General features: G+C 52.0%; 1 protein-coding gene across 2 annotated transcripts; it reads right to left on the bottom strand.

The window, feature by feature from the left end:
* Positions 1–3,502: 3,502 nt before the first annotated feature.
* On the bottom strand, positions 3,503–18,176 carry Abcg4 (ATP binding cassette subfamily G member 4). Of its 2 annotated transcripts, none has more exons than XM_057768478.1 (15): positions 17,589–18,176; positions 16,811–17,060; positions 12,480–12,597; positions 12,232–12,364; positions 12,073–12,123; positions 11,595–11,908; positions 10,226–10,349; positions 9,991–10,105; positions 9,672–9,814; positions 9,095–9,193; positions 8,705–8,873; positions 8,506–8,606; positions 5,609–5,767; positions 5,397–5,515; positions 3,503–5,213 (listed from the first exon to the last, which is right to left on the bottom strand). In XM_057768478.1, the coding sequence occupies exons 2-15, from the start codon at positions 17,046–17,048 to the stop codon at positions 4,988–4,990; spliced, it is 2,109 nt and encodes a 702-aa protein (XP_057624461.1). In that variant the 5' UTR covers positions 17,049–17,060; positions 17,589–18,176; the 3' UTR covers positions 3,503–4,987. The 2 variants fall into 2 exon arrangements, with proteins under 2 accessions (XP_057624461.1, XP_057624462.1); XM_057768479.1 differs by having other exon boundaries at positions 11,763–11,908; positions 17,589–18,173.
* Positions 18,177–19,687: the final 1,511 nt, after the last annotated feature.

Below are 19,687 nucleotides of genomic sequence, written 5' to 3' on the forward strand. Positions count from 1 at the left end.
CCTTAGTATGGGGCACCAAGTGCTCCAAGAGCCGTGCATGGCACAGAAAACCATCTGATCAACTCTGCCCTTTAGCCCTTCGCACAGAGAAGCCACATGGTGAGAACACAGTCTCTGAGTCCTGCCAGGTGGGCACGGAAGAGAGACCCATTACCAGACAGACCTGGAACCAGGGGGAGGCAGAGCAGGTGGATGACAGTGTCTGGAGAGCTTGTGGGTCACTTCTAACTGCTTCAGGTCCAGACATCTGTCTGTGTCTGCCTCCTGAGTGTTGGTATTAAAAGTGTACACCACCACCACTGTTGTGGGATATTTGTACATGGTGTAGAGATGTATTTGCTGTGACTGGTGTAATAAAAAGCTGAATTATCAATAACTAGGCAGGAAGTTTAGGCCGAATTTCTGGGGAAAGAAAGGAAGAGGAGAAGGAATGGAGGTGCACAGGAGACGCAGGTGACACAGAGAGGAAACAGGAAGTACAAGATGGAAGAGAGGTAACAGCATATGATAGAACGCAGATTAGCATAAATGGGTTAATTTATGTGATAAGAGCTATAGGCTGAGCTTTCATAATTCATAAGAAGTCTCCGTGTCATTATTCAGGAGTTGTCTGGAGGGACAGCACTTGGGGAAGACTATATTTTTAAAAAGAACCTGCAGAAGGTCTTGGAGGCCACAGCCTGCAATCCCAGCTATTTAGGTGGCTGAGGAAGAAGAGTTACAAATCCAAGCTGCCTAGGCTACAGAGTGGGTTTGAAGCCAACCTAGGTAATGGGAGACCTTGTCCAAAAGTTTAAAACAATTTAAAAAGGCCTGGAAAAGTGCAGGATCTTAGATTCAACCTGCAGCCAAATAAATAAACAAATACAAAATGAAACAATAAAGGAAGAATCTGAAGAAAAGCTGGTGGCAGCTCATTCCTGTAATTCCAGCACTTAGGAGACTGAGGGCAACAGGGCTGTTTTGATTTCAAGGGAAACCTGGGCTACAGGGTCTGGCAGGAGCCTGGCAGTGTAGCCCATCTGGTACAATGCTTGTCTAGTATGCATGATGCTCTGACTTTGATTTGCAATGCCTGGACGAGATGCACGTGCCTGTAAGTGTAGCACCTGGCAGGTAGATGCGAGAGGATCAGAAAGTCTAGGCCAGCTCTGCAGGGACAGCCTGGCTACAAGAGATCCTGTATAAGAATCAATAAATTAGTAAGCCCCCCCCAAATAAATAAACAATAAAAGTTAATATTAGACAGAAATAAAAGCAGCTGGGTATGGTGGCACACACCTCTAATCCTAGTACTCAGGAGGCCAAATTAGGCAAATCCCTGAATTTGAGGTCAACCTGGTGTATATAACAAGCTTCAGGCCAACCAGGATTACATAGTGAGACACTGTCTCAAAGAAATAAGCAAATAATAATAATAAAGAGAGAGAGAGAGGGAAGGAGGGAAGGAAGGAGGGAGAGAGGCAGGAAAACTACCTGGAGGCTCTTCATGCCTTTAACTTGTAAGGAACCAGTGATCAGCATCACCCCAGGAAGAAGAAGGTTTGTAAACACCCCCTAAAACAACCCAGAAGTCTGATTCTCCCTACTTCTCCTTCTCCCTCAGAGTCTCCATCAGAAACAAAGTTAATCTGTCTACAGCGAGTACCTAACCAGTCATAGCCCCCCTGTGTCCAGACCAGGACACTTCCTCTACCTGTGGCACAAATGTGTTGTCCCAGACAGCTGACAGGGCTGGCCTCAGTCCCTTCCTTCAACCCTCAAGCCTCAGGCCCAAGAGAGAAGAGGAGACAACACACGGCTTCTGGGACCATCAACCGCCAGCCCTCAAGACCCTCAGAACAGATGCCCACTCCAAACCTCTAGTGTGTAGTGCTGGCTGCTGAAGGCTCAGCCCCAGAATATGTGACCCAGTAGGAAAGAAGAGAGAAAGGAAAAGAGAAAATCGGAATAAGCCCAACGAAGTTCCTGTCACTTCCGTCTTGGAGGTGGGGGAGGCTCTTGGTCGGTGGTTCTCAACCTGTGGGTCGTAACCCCTTTGGGGTTACATATCAGATGTATAGGCTGGGTGATGATGGCACACGCCTTTAATCCCAGCACTCAGGAGGCAGAGGCAGGCGGAACTCTATGAGTTCGAGGCCAGCCTGGTCTACAAGAGTTCCAGGACAGGCTAGCAAAGCTACAGAGAAACCCTGTCTCAAAAAAAAAAAAAAAAAGATTTCAACCCACAGATGTATAATATTATGATTCATAACAGTATCAAAATAACAGTAATGAAGTATGGTTGGGGGTCACTACACCATGAGGAACTGTATTAAAGGGGTCACAGCATTAGGAAGGTTGAGAGCCACTGGGATAGGGCCTTTGCTGCTTTCCAGTGCCTTTCTTTCTTTCTTTCTTTCTTTTTTTTTTTTTTTTTTTTTTTTTTTTTTTTTTGGTTTTTCGAGACAGGGTTTCTCTGTGGCTTTGGAGCCTGTCCTGGAACTAGCTCTGTAGACCAGGTTGGTTTCGAACTCATAGAGATCCACCTGCCTCTGCCTCCCGAGTGCTGGGATTAAAGGCGTGCGCCACCATCACCCGGCTCTTTTTTTAAAAAAAAAATATATTTATCTACTTATTTATTTATTATGTATACAGCTCTCCAGAAGAGAGCACCAGATCTCATTACAGATGGTTGTGAGCCACCATGTGGTTGCTGGGAATTGAACTCAGGACCTTTGGAAGAGCAGGCAATGCTCTTAACCGCGGAGCCATCTCTCCAGCCCTTTCTAGTGCCTTTCATGAAAGCCACTGACTGTCACTCTCCCTCGCTTCCATGCACTGTCTGGGCTCCCTGAGCCCTGGAGAGAGTCAAGGGCCACTTTGGCAATAGACCTATACAACAGGCATAAGTTCCCACACACAGCTTGTGGACCCAAGAGTGACCAAGAGCCCTAACTAAAGCTGAGAAGGAAACTGGTAGCAGATTTGGTCTCAGGTGCCACTCCTCACCCCACCTCCCTTTAGGAAGGGTCTCCTGCTGCCCAGACTGGCCTTGAACTTCCTAGGTAACTGAGGATGACTTTGCACTGCCAATCCTCCTGTGTCCACCTCCCAAGTGCCGGGATAGCAGGTGTGCCGCTACATCTGGACTATGCAGGACTAGGGACTGGATTAGTCTTCGAGCATGCTAGGCAAGCACTCTATCAACTGAACTGCGTCCCCATCCCTCAAGGTTCCATTTCTACTACTTAAGGGCCCAGATCACCTTTTACTCAACTGAAAAAAAAGGGAAATGATGACAAGGGTCAGTGTGGGGTTGGCACTGAAGTTTTGGTCAGGTAGGAAGCATGACACAAATATTTCCATAAGATATACATTAATGAGTTTGACCAATGCCCGAGACTTAACACCCCTGCCACAGTATCCCCAAAGCTGGCAGACGTCTTGCCAAGAGCTTCGAATCCCCTCCCATATCCTACAGTAGCAGGTAGCAGACCCATATTAACATACCGCATCCTGTATAAATATAGGTTTTATTAATAATGAGTGAAATCCCACAAATACAACGGGCATCTGTGTAATGAGAAGAACCTGGGGCAAGTACAGAGGCGAGAGCGCAGGACTGGGGAAAGAGTCCTGGGGGAGGCGAAATCAGATGTAGGATGAGCCCAGACCCACCAAGGAAACAGACAAGCTCCAGATGTATCTGCCACCTCGGCGTCCAGGCCCCGCTGCTCTGATGTCCAGGAACCAGCTGCTGGCTGGAAGATGAAGATCAGCGAACAGAAGTTTGAGTGAGCAGCAGGAAGCTGGCGCAGGGGCAGAAGAGCAAGTGTCAGCTTGGAGCACAGAAGGATGGCGTCGGGGAGCCATGGCTGGGGCCAGCTATGCCCATTCTTGTGCTTGTCGAGTCCTGACCTCCAGGAGGCAAGCACCCAGTGCCACCCCTGGCTCAAGATGGAGGGAAGACTGGGAGATAGACACCAGCAGAGCCCAGAGCCACACTGAATCACACCAGCCTCATTCTTAGCTTCCAAAATGGGGTTCTCAGGAAGAGGTTGCCACCATCCCCCCGCTGGCACCATTGGCTCCTTGCCACCATGGCTCTTCCTCCGCGCCATAAGGGATGGTGTCGTGTGTAGGGCTGAGATTGCCTGGTTGCATTTGCGTGCCTGTGACTCCGGAGAGGAAAGGACCTGTGGAACCAAGCCTCAGGAGCAGCAAGAAGGGACGATCGAGGCTTCCCCGGCTCACCCCCCGGAATAAAGTGCATTCTTCAGTTCCAGTGGCAGGTGGGCAAGTGGCACAGACATTATTGCAGAGGTGCCATTGAGACCTACCCTGACTGAAGGGTTAGGGAAGGGAGTGGGACGTCCGGTGGTCTCTCCAATCTCCAGGATTGGGAGTGGTGACCCAGACAGAAAACCCGGCTTCTGTCCCAACAGATTGTCCAAATTAGCCAAAGTGGGTGTGGGGAGGAAGGGGGAGGAGGAGGGAGAGACTTCCAGAGTCCCTCCTTGCTCCATCCAGTGTCCATGCTGGGACTCCCTGGGTACCCACCAGGGCCCAGCCCTGGAACTCCAACCTTACAGCAGCCCAGTTTACAAACACTAGTGTGGTGGGGACCCCAGAAGGGGTCATTTTGATCACTTGTAAGTCAAGGCCTAGAGAACATGGGGCTCCCAGGCAAACAGCAGAGAAGGGTGCTTTGGGCAGAGGGGAGGGTGGAACCTCCCAGTGGTCTTTGCATGCAGGTGTTGGAGAGAGGAGAGAGGAAGCTACAAACTGCATCAACTTGGGAAGACTCCTGGGCTTAATGGGGAGGGCTGGAGCCCTACTTCCAGGGCTGAGGCTGGGAGCCTGGGGACCCACAGCCAGACTGTGGAGCAGCTGAGGGAGAGGAGGGCGGTTGCACCAGCAACCAATGCCCAAGTCTACAAGTGTAAAACAGTCCCAAGGGGCTGGAGCTGGGGGCTTCCTGCCCAGAAGAGGTGGGAGCGAGATTCTATCTCTCAGACTTGACCCGGTACCGGAGCACAAGGTACGCCAGCAGTCGCAGGGCAAGGAAGAAGACGCCCAAAACCAGGAAGTCCATGTAGAGTTTAGCCTCCTCCACATCCAGCTCTCGCAAGATGATCTGTGGATCCCGGAATGGGCACTGTTCATCCAAGCAGGTCAGATGTCCTCGCTCCATGCCATAGATGGTCAGGATCAGACCCTCAAAGCCATACCTAGGCGAACAGTGGCATCAGAGCAAGACACAGAGCACAGGACCCCGGCCCTCAGCAAACCACCAGAGCCCAGCCACAGCGATCTCATACTCAGGTGCCAGCAAGGGTGCAGGGGCGGAATCAGACATGGTACCTCCCCTTAAGAGCTGGCAGGACCCCCTGAGGGGCGGGAGACAGACCGACCTGACATAGGAGAGGTAGGAACTCCACTGCAGGTAAGTGGGGATGGTTTTGAAGCTGACGAAGAAGCCGGAGAACAGGAGGACGGGAATGGCAGTGACCGGGCCTACAAAGGTGGCCACCTGGGGAAAGGGGCCCAACTGTTACAGGGTGACCAGTTTCATCCATCCCTTGATGTCTCCCAGGAGACCCCACCTGTGTGACGGCTTTCCCACCTGGAGGGAATTGGAGGCGGCGCCAATCAGCAGTCCCAAGGACTGGGCTACTAAGGCAGTGGCTATGGCCAAGGCAGAGAAGAGCAGAAAGCGGCTGGTCTCAGCTGGCTGGCCTGTCATCCAGTACACGATGCTGCAGTACACCACCGGGCACACCACCTGGGAGCAGCCACAGAGGAGGTTAGGAACCTTGACCTAAATCCACCGCCCACTTCACTGGGGAATGAGTGTCCCAAGGGTTCCTCAGCCCTATCTTGCCTCCACTCTTGTTCATGCGCGTACTACTTTTTAGAACCTTTCATGCCCCCTTTCTCCCTGACCACATCTGTTTGTTTGTTTGTTTGTTTGTTTGTTTGAGACAGGGTTTCTCTGTGTAGCTCTGGCTATCCTAGAACTCGCTCTGTAGACCAGGCTGGCCTCAAAATCACTGAGATCCACCTGCCTCTGCCTTCCTGAGTGCCGGGATCAAAGGCATGAGCCACCATCGGGAGACTACATCTTATATAACCTTGTTTTGATGCTCTGACAGGTTCAGGCAAGATGACTGAATACCTGCAGGACCAGGGAATTGTGTGTGTGTGTGTGTGTGTGTGTGTGTGTGTGTGTGTATGGTAAGCTGCCTAACATAGGTACTGGTAACTATACTCAGGTCTTCTGCAAAAGCAACAAACACTCCTGACCACTGAGCCATCTCTCCAGCCATATACACACATATATATGTTTTTATTTTTATTTATGTGTGTATGTCTCTGCACATGTATGCCACCTATGTACAAGAATCATGGATGCCAAAATAGGGTGCTGTATTCCCTGCAGCTGGAGTTACAGGCAGCAGTGAGTTGCCTGATGTAGGTGTGTGGGGACCTCAACTCTAGTCCTCTGGAAGAGCAGCAAGCACGAATAACCTTTAATCGCTGAGCCATTTCTCTAGTCTCCTTATATTATTAAAGAATTAATTGTCTGTAGAAGACTGCTGTCTCCCCTTGAGGCTGCCACCTTTTGGATACAAAGAAGCAGACACTGGACACATCTGGAGACCTAAAGTAAATCCAGAGATTCCAGATACTAAGGTTACAGTATATCTAAGATACTCTTTTTTTTTTTTTTTTTTTTTTTTTTTGGTTTTTTGAGACAGGGTTTCTCTGTAGCTTTGGAGCCTGTCCTGGAACTCCCTTTGTAGACCAGGCTGGCCTTGGACTCACAGAGATCCTCCTGCCTCTGCCTCCCAAGTGCTGGGATTAAAGGCGTGCACCACCGCCCGGCTAGATACTCTTATCATAAAAAATAAGGTGATGAGTTTGTTAATTTGCTTCATTTTGCTTACTGTACCTAACCCTTAACATCAATTGTAAACCTCAAACAGAAGTTTGAGTTTGTGATAATAACTTCTCAGCACGTGGGAGGCTGAGACAGGGTATTGCCACAAGTTCAAGGTCAACCTGGTCTAGATAGTCAGTTGCAGCACAGCCTGGGTTTACAGACTGAGGCCCCATTTCAGAAACCCCAAATAATAAAATAAATAAAATAAAATAAATGATTTTTTTTTCTTGGCAGTGCTGGGAATGGAGCCCCCGATATCATGCGTGAATGGCAAGTACTTGAGTCCCATCCTTTCATCCCCTGTGCTACCAAGTGAGTCCTTGTCTCAAAACAGAACACACACACATACACTTCCCGAATAAGCTCATGGGAAATAGGAACTCGGCTCACTGGCTACATCTGTACAGGTTGTTTCCTGTACAAAGGTTCCCAGCTCCCAGAGACAGCCAGAGGCCAAGATCTAGCTTGTGTTTCTCTCATAAGCTCCGCACGTGGCAGAGGACAGACCCGTACCTCCCCTTTCGCTGTTTGTGACAGATGTCTCACGTAGCTCATTCGATCTCAAGCTATGGATGACCTTGACTTCCTAATCACCCCACTCCACCTCCCAAGTGCTAGGTCACAGCCCTGCCGGGCCACACTTAGCTAAGGGACCCTTCTCTGTGATTTGCTGAAAGGATTATTGGTGGCCCTGAAGCCTCCAACAAGAGGAGGTGGTAATATGATTAACAAATGTCATCTGATATTTTTGGGGCATTTAGAATGTGATGAGCTCTCTTCTAAAAACTTTATAGAGAGTCAGTAAAATGGCTTAGCAGGTAACAGTACCAGCCAAGTATGACAGAGTTCAGTCCTAGAATCCATGCATTGGAGGGAGAAAACCGAATTCTGGAAGCTGTCCTCTGTCCTCGCCACATACACTGTGGCAAGAATGTTTATGCACATATAAGATAAATAAATGAATGCAAAAAAAACCCCAATTGTTGGGCATAGTGACGAATGCCTTTAATACCAGCACTCAGGAGGCAGGGGCAGGTGGACTTGTGACTCTGTGAGTTCAAGGCCAGCTTAGTCTACATAGTGAGTTCCAGGACAGTCAGAGCTATATAGAGAGATCCTGTCTCAAAATATAAAATAATTAAACTTTATATGCATTTAGTCATTTAATTCTAAAGCACAGCTCTGAGGAAGACACTGGTGGAATTCTGTCTCACAGGCGGGAACACCGCTAAAGCAAAGAGGAACACGGGGACGTGCACAGTGTCTTATCGCTGGAAAGTAAGGCTCCAGAGCCTATGCGCTCTCTGCTGCCTATAACAGATAGAGACATTTGTTATTCTGCTATTGTGGCCACCTCTTTATTTATTTATTTTGGGATATGGCTGGACTTGAATTCATGGCAATCCTCCTGTCTCAGCCCTTCCCCACTGCCAAGGGTTGGAATGAGGTGAGCCACCACACCTAGCTATGGTTACTATGGTTACTATTCCTAGTTTGCTGTCCGTTTTCCCATTAGACCCCACATTCCATGGGCTCACCTATGAAGCCGCGGGGGCAGTGGTCAGGAAGAGACTCACCTGAAAGGGCACATCAGCCATTGTCTTGGCCAGGTAATACGCTTTGAGGCTGTACCAGTAGTTCAAGTGCTCCCTCATGAAGACCGCCATCTCTAAGGGAACTGAGGGGGGCACGGGTAGATCAGGCTTCACAGGCTAAGCTTTAGCCCCTGCCTCGTGCCTGGCACCCCGGCCCTCCCCACAAGGCAGATTAGCTCACAGGTGAGCACCGTCGGCATGAGGGCTGCAAACATGAGGAAGAGCATGGAGAAGAAGAGGAAGCCGGTGTTGTTGAAAACCTTGCTGGCATCATCGCCGATGTGCAGGTAGAGGAGGCCAATGAGCACGCCAATCAACACGTGTGACATAAACCGCAAGTGGGTCAGGACCTAGGGCACAGGTCATCAAGAGAAGAAGTATGTGTCCCAGGACAAGGGAGTAGGGGTGGGGGATACAGGGAAAGCCATGCTAGAATAGAAACTTTGGGGTGCCCTGCAGGTACACAGAGCCAAGAAACATCGCATGGGAGGGCAGTTTCCATCCCAGATGCTGAGAGTCTGTAGCCCAAGAAGTCCAGCCTACACCTCCTGCCCTCAGCTTGACATCTCACCGTGTCCCTGAGAATGGATAAGAAAGTCCTCCTGAAGAGGATGCAGAACTGGGTGAGGGTGCTGGTGGCAAAAGTGTGGCTTTCGATAGTCTCCACTTCCTAGAGGGAAGAAACAGGACTGGGTGAGTGTACCCTACCCACACACTGCCCGTCTAGCTCAGTAGATGGGAGAGTCCCAAGCTCTTCCTAAGACAAAACCCAGGTTTACAGGAGGAGCCTTTGAGCTGCTCTGGGGGTGAAAGCCTGTGTGATTTGCTAGCTATCCTTCCCACCTGTTCTGGTAAGTGTTGGAGATAACAGCAGACCATGCTGGCCCTGAGGTCAGCAATTGCATTGGCCATGCTTTCCCTAAGCAGGCACCCAGGGCAACGCACCAACGACGCTCATAGGAGCTCTGGAGGAGCGGGTGGAAGAGAAGCCCAAAGCTCAGGATCTACTGTGAACAGTAGATCCATTCCAAGCACCTCGCTTCCGGTTACACGGTGGCAGCAATGCCTCTGGGGACAGCTTCCTTGGCAGGGTCACTGTCTATGGTCCCGTCTCCCCTCCCACATTCTGCCCTCTCCATGCTACTCACTGGAGGACAAGTGGGGCAGTGGGCAGCGACCTCATTCTTCTCAGGGCTGCTCTTCTTCTCGGCCATGGTGCAAAGGCCATTCTGCACAGCCCTGAACAGCATGGGGTTCAGGTCTCCGTACTCGCCAGAGGCCACTTCAATGACTAAGGGGACACAGAGTAGAGTGTTCAGCTAGGCTTCACCCTCAACTCCCAAGGGCAGGTCAGTCCCTCTTTGGTATATGGGGAAGGCAAGTGACAATGAACTCCCTGTCCCCAAGAGGCCTCCATGACCCAAACCCTCTTCTATCACCCATCTCTTCACTGGAGCCCCCACTTACTAAAGTCAGCGGGGTTGTGGTAGGTGGGACAGTGCAAGCCAAGCCCCTTCAGATAGGGAATCAGGTTGGTAACCACACCCTTGAAGATGCATTGTCCCTGGCTCAGGATGTAGAGCTGAGGCAGAAAGGAACACACAAGAAAAACATGACCAGTGAACGGAGGGGGGTGCGCTCACTGACACTTCTATCCCCCTCTATCACAGGCCAGTCTTCTCGGGGACTCGGGGATACTGACCTTGTCAAACATTTCAAAGAGCTTGGCGCTGGGCTGGTGAATGGTGCAGATGACAGTTCGCCCCCCGTGGGCCAGGGACTTCATGAGGGACACCACTTGGAAACAAGAAGCGCTGTCTAGACCGCTGTCCAGAGAAAGGTCACCAGGGACCAGTGAGGTGGGTGTGGCTAAGAGGTGGTGAGTGAGGTGGGGAGGCTTCTGTGAACGGGACGGGTCTAGCGGGAGGGCACCCTCTGGACACCCATGGGCTGGTTAGATTTTGTCAACTTGACACAAACTGGAGTCATTTGGGAAGAGGGAACAATCATTGAGAAGATGCCTCCACCAGAGCAGCCGGTAGGGGCATTTTTCTGATTACTGATTGATGTGGGAGGGCACAGCTCACTCTGTATAGTTCCCCCACACACATCAGGTGGTCCTGAGTTGTATAAAACAAAGAAAACCAAGCTGAGTGAGCCTCAGAGGACAAGCTAGTAAACAGCATTCCTCCACGGTCCCTGCCTCTGCTCCTGTGTGAGTTCCTGCCCTCAGTGGTCTCAATGACGGACTGTGATCTGAACATGGAGGTCAAATAAACCTTTCCTTTCCCCATTGCTCTGGGCCATGGCCTTTATCACAGCAACAGAAACCAAACTAGAGCAGACCCCCAGATCCTGCACACCTTGTGTGGCTCAGGTATTTGCAAGCCCAGAGCACAATTCAGTTAGAAAAACCATATGCCAAGCACCTCTTGCATACCAGGCACTGAAATGGCAGGGGTTCACTGGTCTAGAGAGACAGAGGAGCTCACGGTTGGCTTCAGAGGATGTGAAAAGTGTAGCAGCGACACAAAGCAAAAGACTGGCAGCGGATCAGCCATGCCGTAAGCATAGCATGGGATGGGAGAATGGCTAGGGAAGCTTCCAGAGTCTAGAAAGAAGAAGAGCCTGTGAAGGGACAAGGGAAGAGTCATGATGAAGGGTATTCCACACAGAAGACACAAGGGTCAAGCTGAGGGGCATGGAACACGGGGTTTGATGGGAATTGCAGGCAGCTCGGCGTTATTAGAACATAAAATATGAAAGATGGGAGAAGCAGCTGCCTGACTATTTTGATGGCAAATGGGACTCTGTGTGGTTTGAAGCAGGAGAGTGGAACTTGCTAGATCTGTTGTTTAGAAAGCCCATTCTGGCCGCGGGTTAGAGAAAGGTGCCTGGGAGCCTGAAGGCAGGAAGATGAGCTTGATGATGTCCTGAGCTCAAGCACTAGGAATGGGTCTGGGAAAGTCTGAGAGCTACCCAATGGAGGATTTGATGACTAATGGCTGTTGAGGGGAGGAGAAGGAGATGTCAATCAAAGAGGGGGGAGGGGTGCATCCAGTTCTCTCTACCTGGATGAAAGACAGGACAACTTGGCTACAACTGGATTAGCAAGGATGGAGTCCCCAGAAAGTTGCCAGCAGGAGATCTGGTCTCCAGCCAGGGAGCCATGAACCAGATTCAGCCCTGGCTTAGGGCTGAATAGAGGAAAACCTGGGTCAGGAGAAGCAGGGAGACACCTGGTAGGCTCATCGAAGAACATGACAGGCGGGTTGTTGACCAGTTCCAGGGCGATGGCCAGGCGCTTCCTCTGCCCCCCAGAGAGCAGGGCTGTCCTCGTGTGAGAGCAGGACATCAGGCCCAGGGCTGTCAGGATCTCTGTCACCTGCGGGCACCCCACGCAGCCCCAGTCAGCCTTAGCATCTGTCTCACCTAAGCAGCTCCCCACTTTCAAAGAGGTTGACCCTTAAGCCCTTGTTCCCCACCCAGCTTGGGGCCTAGAACTCCTTAGCCTCAGAATGGCTCCCTCCCTCCACCCCATCCACTCACCAGTTCCTTCTTCACCTCTTGCTTCTCACTCAGCTTCAGGTTGGCCGAGACCTGAAAAGCGGTAAGCAAATGAGGAGGGGCCATGTGTGCAGGCCCTGCCCAGAGCCTTCAGCTGGTGACAGAAGGGGAGCACAGAGGAGAAGGCCACCCTCTCCTCACCATCATGGCCTCCAGCACCGTGAGGTGTGGCAGAAGCATGTCGTCCTGCATGATGTAACAGGACATCTTGCGGAAGGTCCTCAGATCTCGTGGCTTCCCATTAACCAGGATCTGCCCCTTCATCCCCGACTCCCTGTCGGGAGAATGGTTGGTGATGAGCACCGAAACCTCTTAGAACACCTTCTACACCTCTCTGTCAAGAGGTTCCCCCTCCTGAGTCCTGCTCCACTCCCATTCCTCATGCTCACCTATACCCTGCCAAGATGTTCATGAGCGTGGACTTGCCAGCCCCGGAGGGGCCCATGATGCCAATCAACTCTCGGCGGCAGAACTTACCAGACAGGCACTTGAGGAGGGTCTTGTAACCTGCAGCAAGAATAGGAAGGGGTCACCGGTGAGGGCTAATGATCTCACGCATCCTCAAAACATTTAAAGAGGAGGCCTGGGGAGATAGCTCAGTCAGTAAAAGGCTTGCCACACAAGCACAAGGAAGGACCCTAGTTCCATTCCCAGAACTCTCTTAAACTGCCTGGTTCAGTCTGTGCACAGTGATTCCTGCATGTCGTCCCAGGACTTGGGAAGCTGGGACAAGGAGATTGTTGTGAGTTCAAAGCCAGTCTGGACCAGAATCTGAAACCCTGTCTAAAGCAAAACAAACCAAACAAACAAGCAAAAGGACAGGAGATATGGCTCAGCAGCTGAGAGTGGACATTGCTCATGTAGGGGATCCGAGTTCTGTTCCCAGCACCCATTCTCGGTGGCTCACAACTCCCTGTAACTCAGACTCCAGGGGATATGGTGCCCTCTTCTGGATTCTGCAGGCACCTGCACTCACATGTCAGCACCCCACCACCACCACGCATACGTGTTATTTTGACAACAGTAAGCAAAAGGTTGGAACTGAGGTTCACACTTGTAATCCCAGTGCCGAGAAGGCTAAACCAGGTAGCTCCCCGGACCTCACAGGCCAGCCAGAGACCCTGCCTCAGAGAGCAATGACATCTGAGGTTGACCTCTGTCCCCCCCACATGTGCGAGCACACACACACACAGAGGTGGAGAGAGCAAGAGAGAGCGCTCGTAGAGGAGGGTCAGTCATAGATGAGACAGCCACTGCTGAGAATTGTTAGGATGGGCAGGCAGTGCTTACACAGACGCTCCCACCCTCTCACCCTGTCCCCCTAGAAATGACTGCCACTAGTGTTAGAGTCCAGGGGCGCCACAGTCTCTTGAAGGCTGCGGGAAAGCTGGTGCCCTCCTGAATGACTATAGCGAGAGCACTAGTCCTAGAAAACCAGGCTCTCTCCTCACCAGAGTGCACACTGGCTTACACACCCTGAGGACACCTCCCCGGAGCAGCCCAAGCTGCTGCCTGTCCTGTGTTCCTGCAGCATCTGTGTTCAGATGCCAGCATGTTTGTCACTCAGTGTGCCTGTGCTCACCCCCTCCCCCAGCCTCTGAGTCAGGGAACATCTTGGGGGAGGGTCTGTGTCTTATTCATCTTTCTTGTCTGTCTGGAATGTAATAGGTGCTCAGTAAGTGTGTTTCGCGGAGCTTTTGCTCTATTCTGGAGAGAGAGGGGGGGAAATGCCTTCTTTCTTTTGTCTCTGCCCTACAAGTTTGTCTCTCCAACACCAACGGACAGAAAAACCTCACCTGTCCTTCGCTCGCTCACTGGAAAGTAGTATGTACATAAGGCATAGCAGAAGGAGTCGGGTGGATCTGGGTCAAACTCTGGATCCACATTACCAGCTATGTGACCTGAGGCGAGTCGCTTAATCTCTCTGAGCTCCAGGTCCCTCCTCTGTGAGATGAGGATGATGGTGCCTACCCCACAGAGTTGTCAAAAGAGTCACTCGGCTAACACACGTAAAGCATATGGCTTGGCACATACCGTGCATTTCACAAGGCAGATTGCATTACAATTCTATTTGACAAACGCTTGTTGAGATCTACTCTGTGCTAAGCTCGGTACCAGACACTAGACAACAACTAAAATGAGGGAGGACGTGGTTTCTGCAGTCAAGAAAGTTACAGACTAGGTAAGACGGACGGACGAGAAAACCCCTGCGGTGGAAATGGAAGAGAGAAGAGAGATGGGGCGACAGCCATTCACCCTCAGAGGGTGACTTCATGGAAGATGTGGCATTGGAGCTAAGGAGGAACAATAGACACCTCCAGGCTTTAGGAGAGAAAGCACAGCTATAGCATAATCCAGGGGACCAGGACAGGCAACTGATGAGCAGGGGAGTGGAGCCAGGAGGTGAGGCCAAGGGCCAGGGCCTTGCCTGCTAAACTGGCAGATCTGCTGTGCTGAGGAGAACTCAGGCCTTCGTCCCTCGCCTAGTCCTTAGCAGAGACATGGGAAGTTTCGTTCCTGTAGCTGCTGTCCATGGCACCTGTACCACGCCCCCTGTTGGACGGAGCACACCAGCTGCCTGCTCAGGGTCTAATGGTCCTCAGCTGTTCCTCCCAAGGCCACACAGCCAGGTCTTCACTGGGAGACAAGGTCTTGGGTCTCAGACCTTTCCTAAGCTCTCCTCCTGGCCAATCAGAAAAAAGATCCTGGTGCACCTTCTCCAGCACACACTCCTCAGAACCACCATGGGAAGTGACTTCTTGTGCAAGGGAAGAAACTGCAGCTGTGAACCTTCCCCTCGTCTGATGCCAGAGCCGATGCCAGCAAAGCCAAGACCTAGCACAAATATCATCTTACGCTTGTTTGCCTTTAAAGCACTTTCAGGATACCAACTCGGCTGAGCTTCCCGAGAAGCCCATGAGAAGAGTTAGGCCAAGAAAGGACATTTGGCCTACCAAAGGCCACACAGCTTCCTAAGGGCTGGAAATAATTCTCTCTTAACTCCCGCTGTATCACAACTGTTTGGCGCCTGAGGGACCTGCAGACCTCGCCCTGGAGAGACATCGATGTTCTAATCTTACTTCAGTCAATAGCTCTGCAGTTTTGTCAAATCACTAAATCTTTTCATTTATTTATTTAGGTTTTTGGAGATGAGGTCTTCCCTATGTACTCCAGGCTAGCCTTGAACTAACGATCCTCCTGGGAGCCTCCACTGTGTTGAGCTTACAGGTGTGTGCCCTTATGATTGGCATTAGGGTCTGTGATTCCTCATCTAGAAAAAGACAGTTGGCTGGGATGTAGCTCCGTGGTAGAGGGCTTGCCTAGCATAAGGAAGGCCCTGGCTTCCGTCCCCAACACTATTAGAAAACAGACAGTAGTGTTCCCTCCCAAAGACTTAATAGGGTTCTTATGTTATTAAGTGGGATCACTAATAATTAATTGAATGTATTTGAAAAAAAATAAATGTCATACACAGAGGAGACTGGTGACAGATTCTCACCCAGGGAAGGCAGTGCTCTCTCCCAGATCTCCTACATTTCCTGTCTCTGCCACCCTTAATCAGGTTCTGCCCTCTCCAGAGGGGAGAAAGAGCCAAAGAATGAAGTAGCCAGGCAAAGGAGGGCAGAGGGCAGAAAAGGGACTCATGACTAAAAGAGAGCAAAACGGATAAGAGGGTAGCTGAGGCTGGCAAGGTCGAAAGGGAGGAGTCCCTAGCCAGGGCTTCCACCACCCTGATAAGGTGAAGTACCTAATCTAGCCACATTTCTTCTTGCCGTAAAGTTCTGAAGGCCAAGAAAATAATAAGGACCTCATCGGCCCACCCAGGCCTGGTCTGAGAACTGAAAGAGACTGCTTAGGCCTAGGGTATTAGCTAGGGAGCCCAGACGCCCAGGGTCTACGAGCTCAAACCCCCATGACCACTTGGGTCACCCATGGAAGTGAGCCAACACGTAGAGACAGCTCACACTGAGCCCTGTTCTGAAGCACCTCAAAGCTAAGACACAGTCTCAGCTCCACCCCTAGCCCACACCCAGCTCTGGGAAACAAACCCAGCCTCTAGGTTCCCAGCCCAGCTAGGACAGCTCTGGGAAACCTGTCCTGACAGGGAGGAGAGGGAAGGAGGTGGGGCTGCGAGGCTAGGCTTTGGACCCTGCTCTGCTTCTTACTAGCAGGGGACACTTGCCAGGTTTTCAACTTCCCAAGCCTCAGTTTCCTTATCGGTAACCATCTCTCCTGCCCAACCGCCACCCTTCCAGCCACTGTGGTGGGTGTGAGAGGGCAGGAATGGGACTGTCTTTAAAAATAGGAGTCAGGATGCTGTTGGACATTGAAAAGAGCCTCCATAGATAGAGCACGCCCCTTCCCCAAAGCAACCTTCATAGGTGCAAATACAGAGAAAGAGAGACAGAGACAGAGACAGAAAGAGAGAGAGAGAGAGAGAGAGAGAGAGAGAGAGAGAGAGTATCTGAGAGAGACTAAGAGGGAGACTGAGAGACTAACTCAAGGACCAGAGGTCATAGGGTCTATTTCAGAAGAGAAAACTTCAATATTCAATTGAACTTAGCTTCCTAGTGCTGCAGATGTGGGGAGCAAGGATCTTGTACCCCAACAGCATGCAGTAAACCAGGGTTAGGGCATACAAAGCTCACAGCGGGGGGCCATATGATACTGAAGAGGCAACTCAGGGAGAACCCCAGCTCCCCATGGGACTGCCACGTACCCCGTTTGCGCCAGCAGGACCCCTCCCGCACGGAATAGGACAGTTCCACAAACTCGATGTCCACAGCAGAGCGCTTGGGCAGGTGAGAGAAGCGTTGTGCTTCTGTAATGTGGTTCTCCACCTTCTTTAGATGCGTGGTCAGCACGGGGGGCTCTGTCCCGTCCTCCAGCGCCACAGCCATGGCCACAGCCCCAGGCCCCAGTCCACAGCCCACGGCCTCCAGTGCCTTCTCCGCCATCACACAGCTGGCCTGCAGGAAGAGGGCCTGCTTAGCTCCCGGCAGACCCTCCAGCCCTTGTTCAAAGCGCCATAGCTTTCCGATGCTGCCCCGCCTCCACTCCCCCTAACCCTGCCTCCTTTTCAGGGCAGATCCCCAACTGTCAGCACCCCTCTTCCCGCCGGGTCTTCTGCACCAGGCAGCACACTCCCAGGGCAGTGACACTCAGTCGCGACCTCTCCTCCGTCCTGGGCAGTTCCAGCCTGGCCTGGCCTTGCCTGCTCCTCCCTCCCCGCCGCGGCCTTAATCTCCTTATCCCGCAGACCGGCAGTCCCTGGGGGCCGGCGAGGGCGGCCACCGGCTCGGAGATCGGGGAAACTGAGCAGCACAGGCTGGGCCCGGGGAGGCTCTGGCCTTGGCTCCGCGCCCCCTCTGCACGGACTGGCGCCACTCCTCGGCCGGCCTCCCCATCCCGCGCCGGTGACCGTGCGCCTCTAGACTGTCCCCAGACACAGTCACAGACCCCAGACCCTCCATGCCGACTCTCTGTCCCCTACTCGCCTGGTCACCTTGACGCGCCTCCGGCTCGCGAGACGCAAGGATGCTCAGCAGAGATGCTCAACCGGGATGCTCGACCCGGATGCTCAGCGCCGCAGCGCGGGAGGTGGACACTCCCGGCTCTCCTCACCTGCCACCGGTGCGGCACCGGCGCCCTGGCTCCCCTGTCCCGGTAGCCCGGGCCGGGGCGGGGCCAGGCCGGGGCGGGCAGTAGAGGAAGGCCGGGCTCAGGTCAGAAAGGATGACACGATTGCAGAGGGTTGGTTGAGGTTTCGCCCTGACTTCACTTGGATGAATCCGCCCGGTCCTCGTAGTCTGGTCCCGAGAGCTTGTCCTCCGGAGCTAGTCGAGCAGCGACAGCGTTCTCTTCCAAGCTTCTGCTCGCCGCCGGTCCTGCTGCTCTTAAAGGGCCCGTGCCTCCCCACATCCGATGGATGGCAAGGATGGAGGTGTCGAGAGCAACGCCTGCAGCGCGGGGGCCAAAAGGGGCGCTTTTGTGAACCCAGGACTAAGAGTTAGCTACAAAAGGTCAACCCGAGGTCGCTAAGGGAAGGAGACTTGAAGTCACTCAGAGGAGCAGATCCTCGGGCAGTAGGGAGCAGAATTCATCATGCCCAGGGGGTTGGGAAGCTGTCCGTCTATCTGCACGCACAAACCTCTCATTGCTTATCTCTTCCAGTTCAGCTTTGGAGCTCAACCCCACCCAGTCCTAAACTACAAAGGACTTCAATGTTTAAGTCTGAGGGTGTATTTCTTGGGACTTTGAGACAGCCTTTCTCACATCTATTCACATCTCCCCTCTCTAAGGGCTCAAGACGACTCTAGTTATGAAGAGACTGGGAACAGTAGTTATGACAAAGCTTGCAGGCGTCTCCAAGGTTAACTTGGGCCCCAGTCACAGCCTGCTTTGGCCATAAAAATCTTTATTCCACCAGGTACAGGTCTCGGAGTCATCGTAGGCTGATCTGGGAGGCTCCAGGGCATGTACGGGACTCTCGGGACACTGTCTTGGACGTCTTTTTATACACATATGCCTTCTTTCTCTCAGCCTACAAGCTTGGACTCTGAGTCCTCAAAGTGCTTACACTGGCACTCCCCCCCCCACCCCTACACACGCCTTATTTTGGCCCTTTTCCAAACAATTACTCTTGGCCCCTGCCTGCCCTATCCTCTGTGTCTTCGAGGGGTAAGTAGGTTAGCCAGTCAAGACACGTGACTTGAGCTTTTTAGTTCCCACCTGTCACACGGAGAGACAGATAGGCGGGAGGCTGCTTAGGCTGCTGTGACTGCTGAGGCTTCTACCGCAGCAGGAGAGAGGTTATTAGCAGTCAAACACCTGCCCCCACCCCCACCCTAAGCAGCCTGGGAAACCAGCGACTCATGCAGGGCATGTCCATGCCCCCACCCTGTAACTAGGGTTCGAGGGGCTTTGGGATCCAGTGTTTCCCAACTTCCCTTCACTGCCTGTCCCACCTGGAGGCCGTTCCTCAGGATCCGCCTCCCATTTTCCAGATGGATCCTCAGGTCTTCAAGTGAATCGCCAAAGGCCCATGACAGACTCTCACATCCCCTATGATTGCAGTGTGTGTGTGTGTATATGTGTGTGTGAGTGAGTCTGTGTGTGTGTGAGTCTGTGTGTGTGTGAGTCTGTGTGTGCGTGTGTGAGTCTGTGTGTGTGAGTGAGTCTGTGTGTGCGTGTGTGAGTGAGTCTGTGTGTGTGTGAGTCTGTGTGTGTGTTTGAGATTGGGTCTCATGAAGTGTGAATGTTCTCTGTTTGAGATAGGGTCTCACGTAACTCAAGTTGTTACTGAGGCTGGCTTTGACCAGTCCTCATTTACCACCCCTTGAAGGTAGTTATTACAAACCTATGTCACTAGGTCTAACAGCTGCATTTATTGAACAACCAGACATTTTTTTTTTTTTGAGACAGGGTTTCTCTGTAGCTTTAGAGCCTGTCCTGGAACTAGCTCTTGTAGACCAGGCTGGCCTCGAACTCACAGAGATCTGCCTGTCTCTGCCTCCCGAGTGCTGGGATTAAAGGTGTGCGCCACCACAGCCCGGCTGCCAGACATTCTTCTTAAGGTTATGCCCAGATCACAGGT

Source organism: Chionomys nivalis, chromosome 4 (assembly GCF_950005125.1).
Source record: "Chionomys nivalis chromosome 4, mChiNiv1.1, whole genome shotgun sequence".
Lineage (NCBI taxonomy): Eukaryota > Metazoa > Chordata > Mammalia > Rodentia > Cricetidae > Chionomys > Chionomys nivalis.

Excerpts from the sequence above, each read along its gene's own strand:
- Abcg4 (XM_057768478.1), bottom strand. The coding sequence starts at position 17,048 with ATGGCGGAGAAGGCACTGGAGGCCGTGGGCTGTGGACTGGGGCCTGGG. Across the intron at positions 10,350-11,594 it reads TTGTCCTGTCTTTCATCCAG|CGGTCTAGACAGCGCTTCTT; the intron begins GTAGAGAGAACT and ends TTCTCTGGACAG. Across the intron at positions 9,194-9,671 it reads ACTGCCCCACTTGTCCTCCA|GAAGTGGAGACTATCGAAAG; the intron begins GTGAGTAGCATG and ends TCTTCCCTCTAG.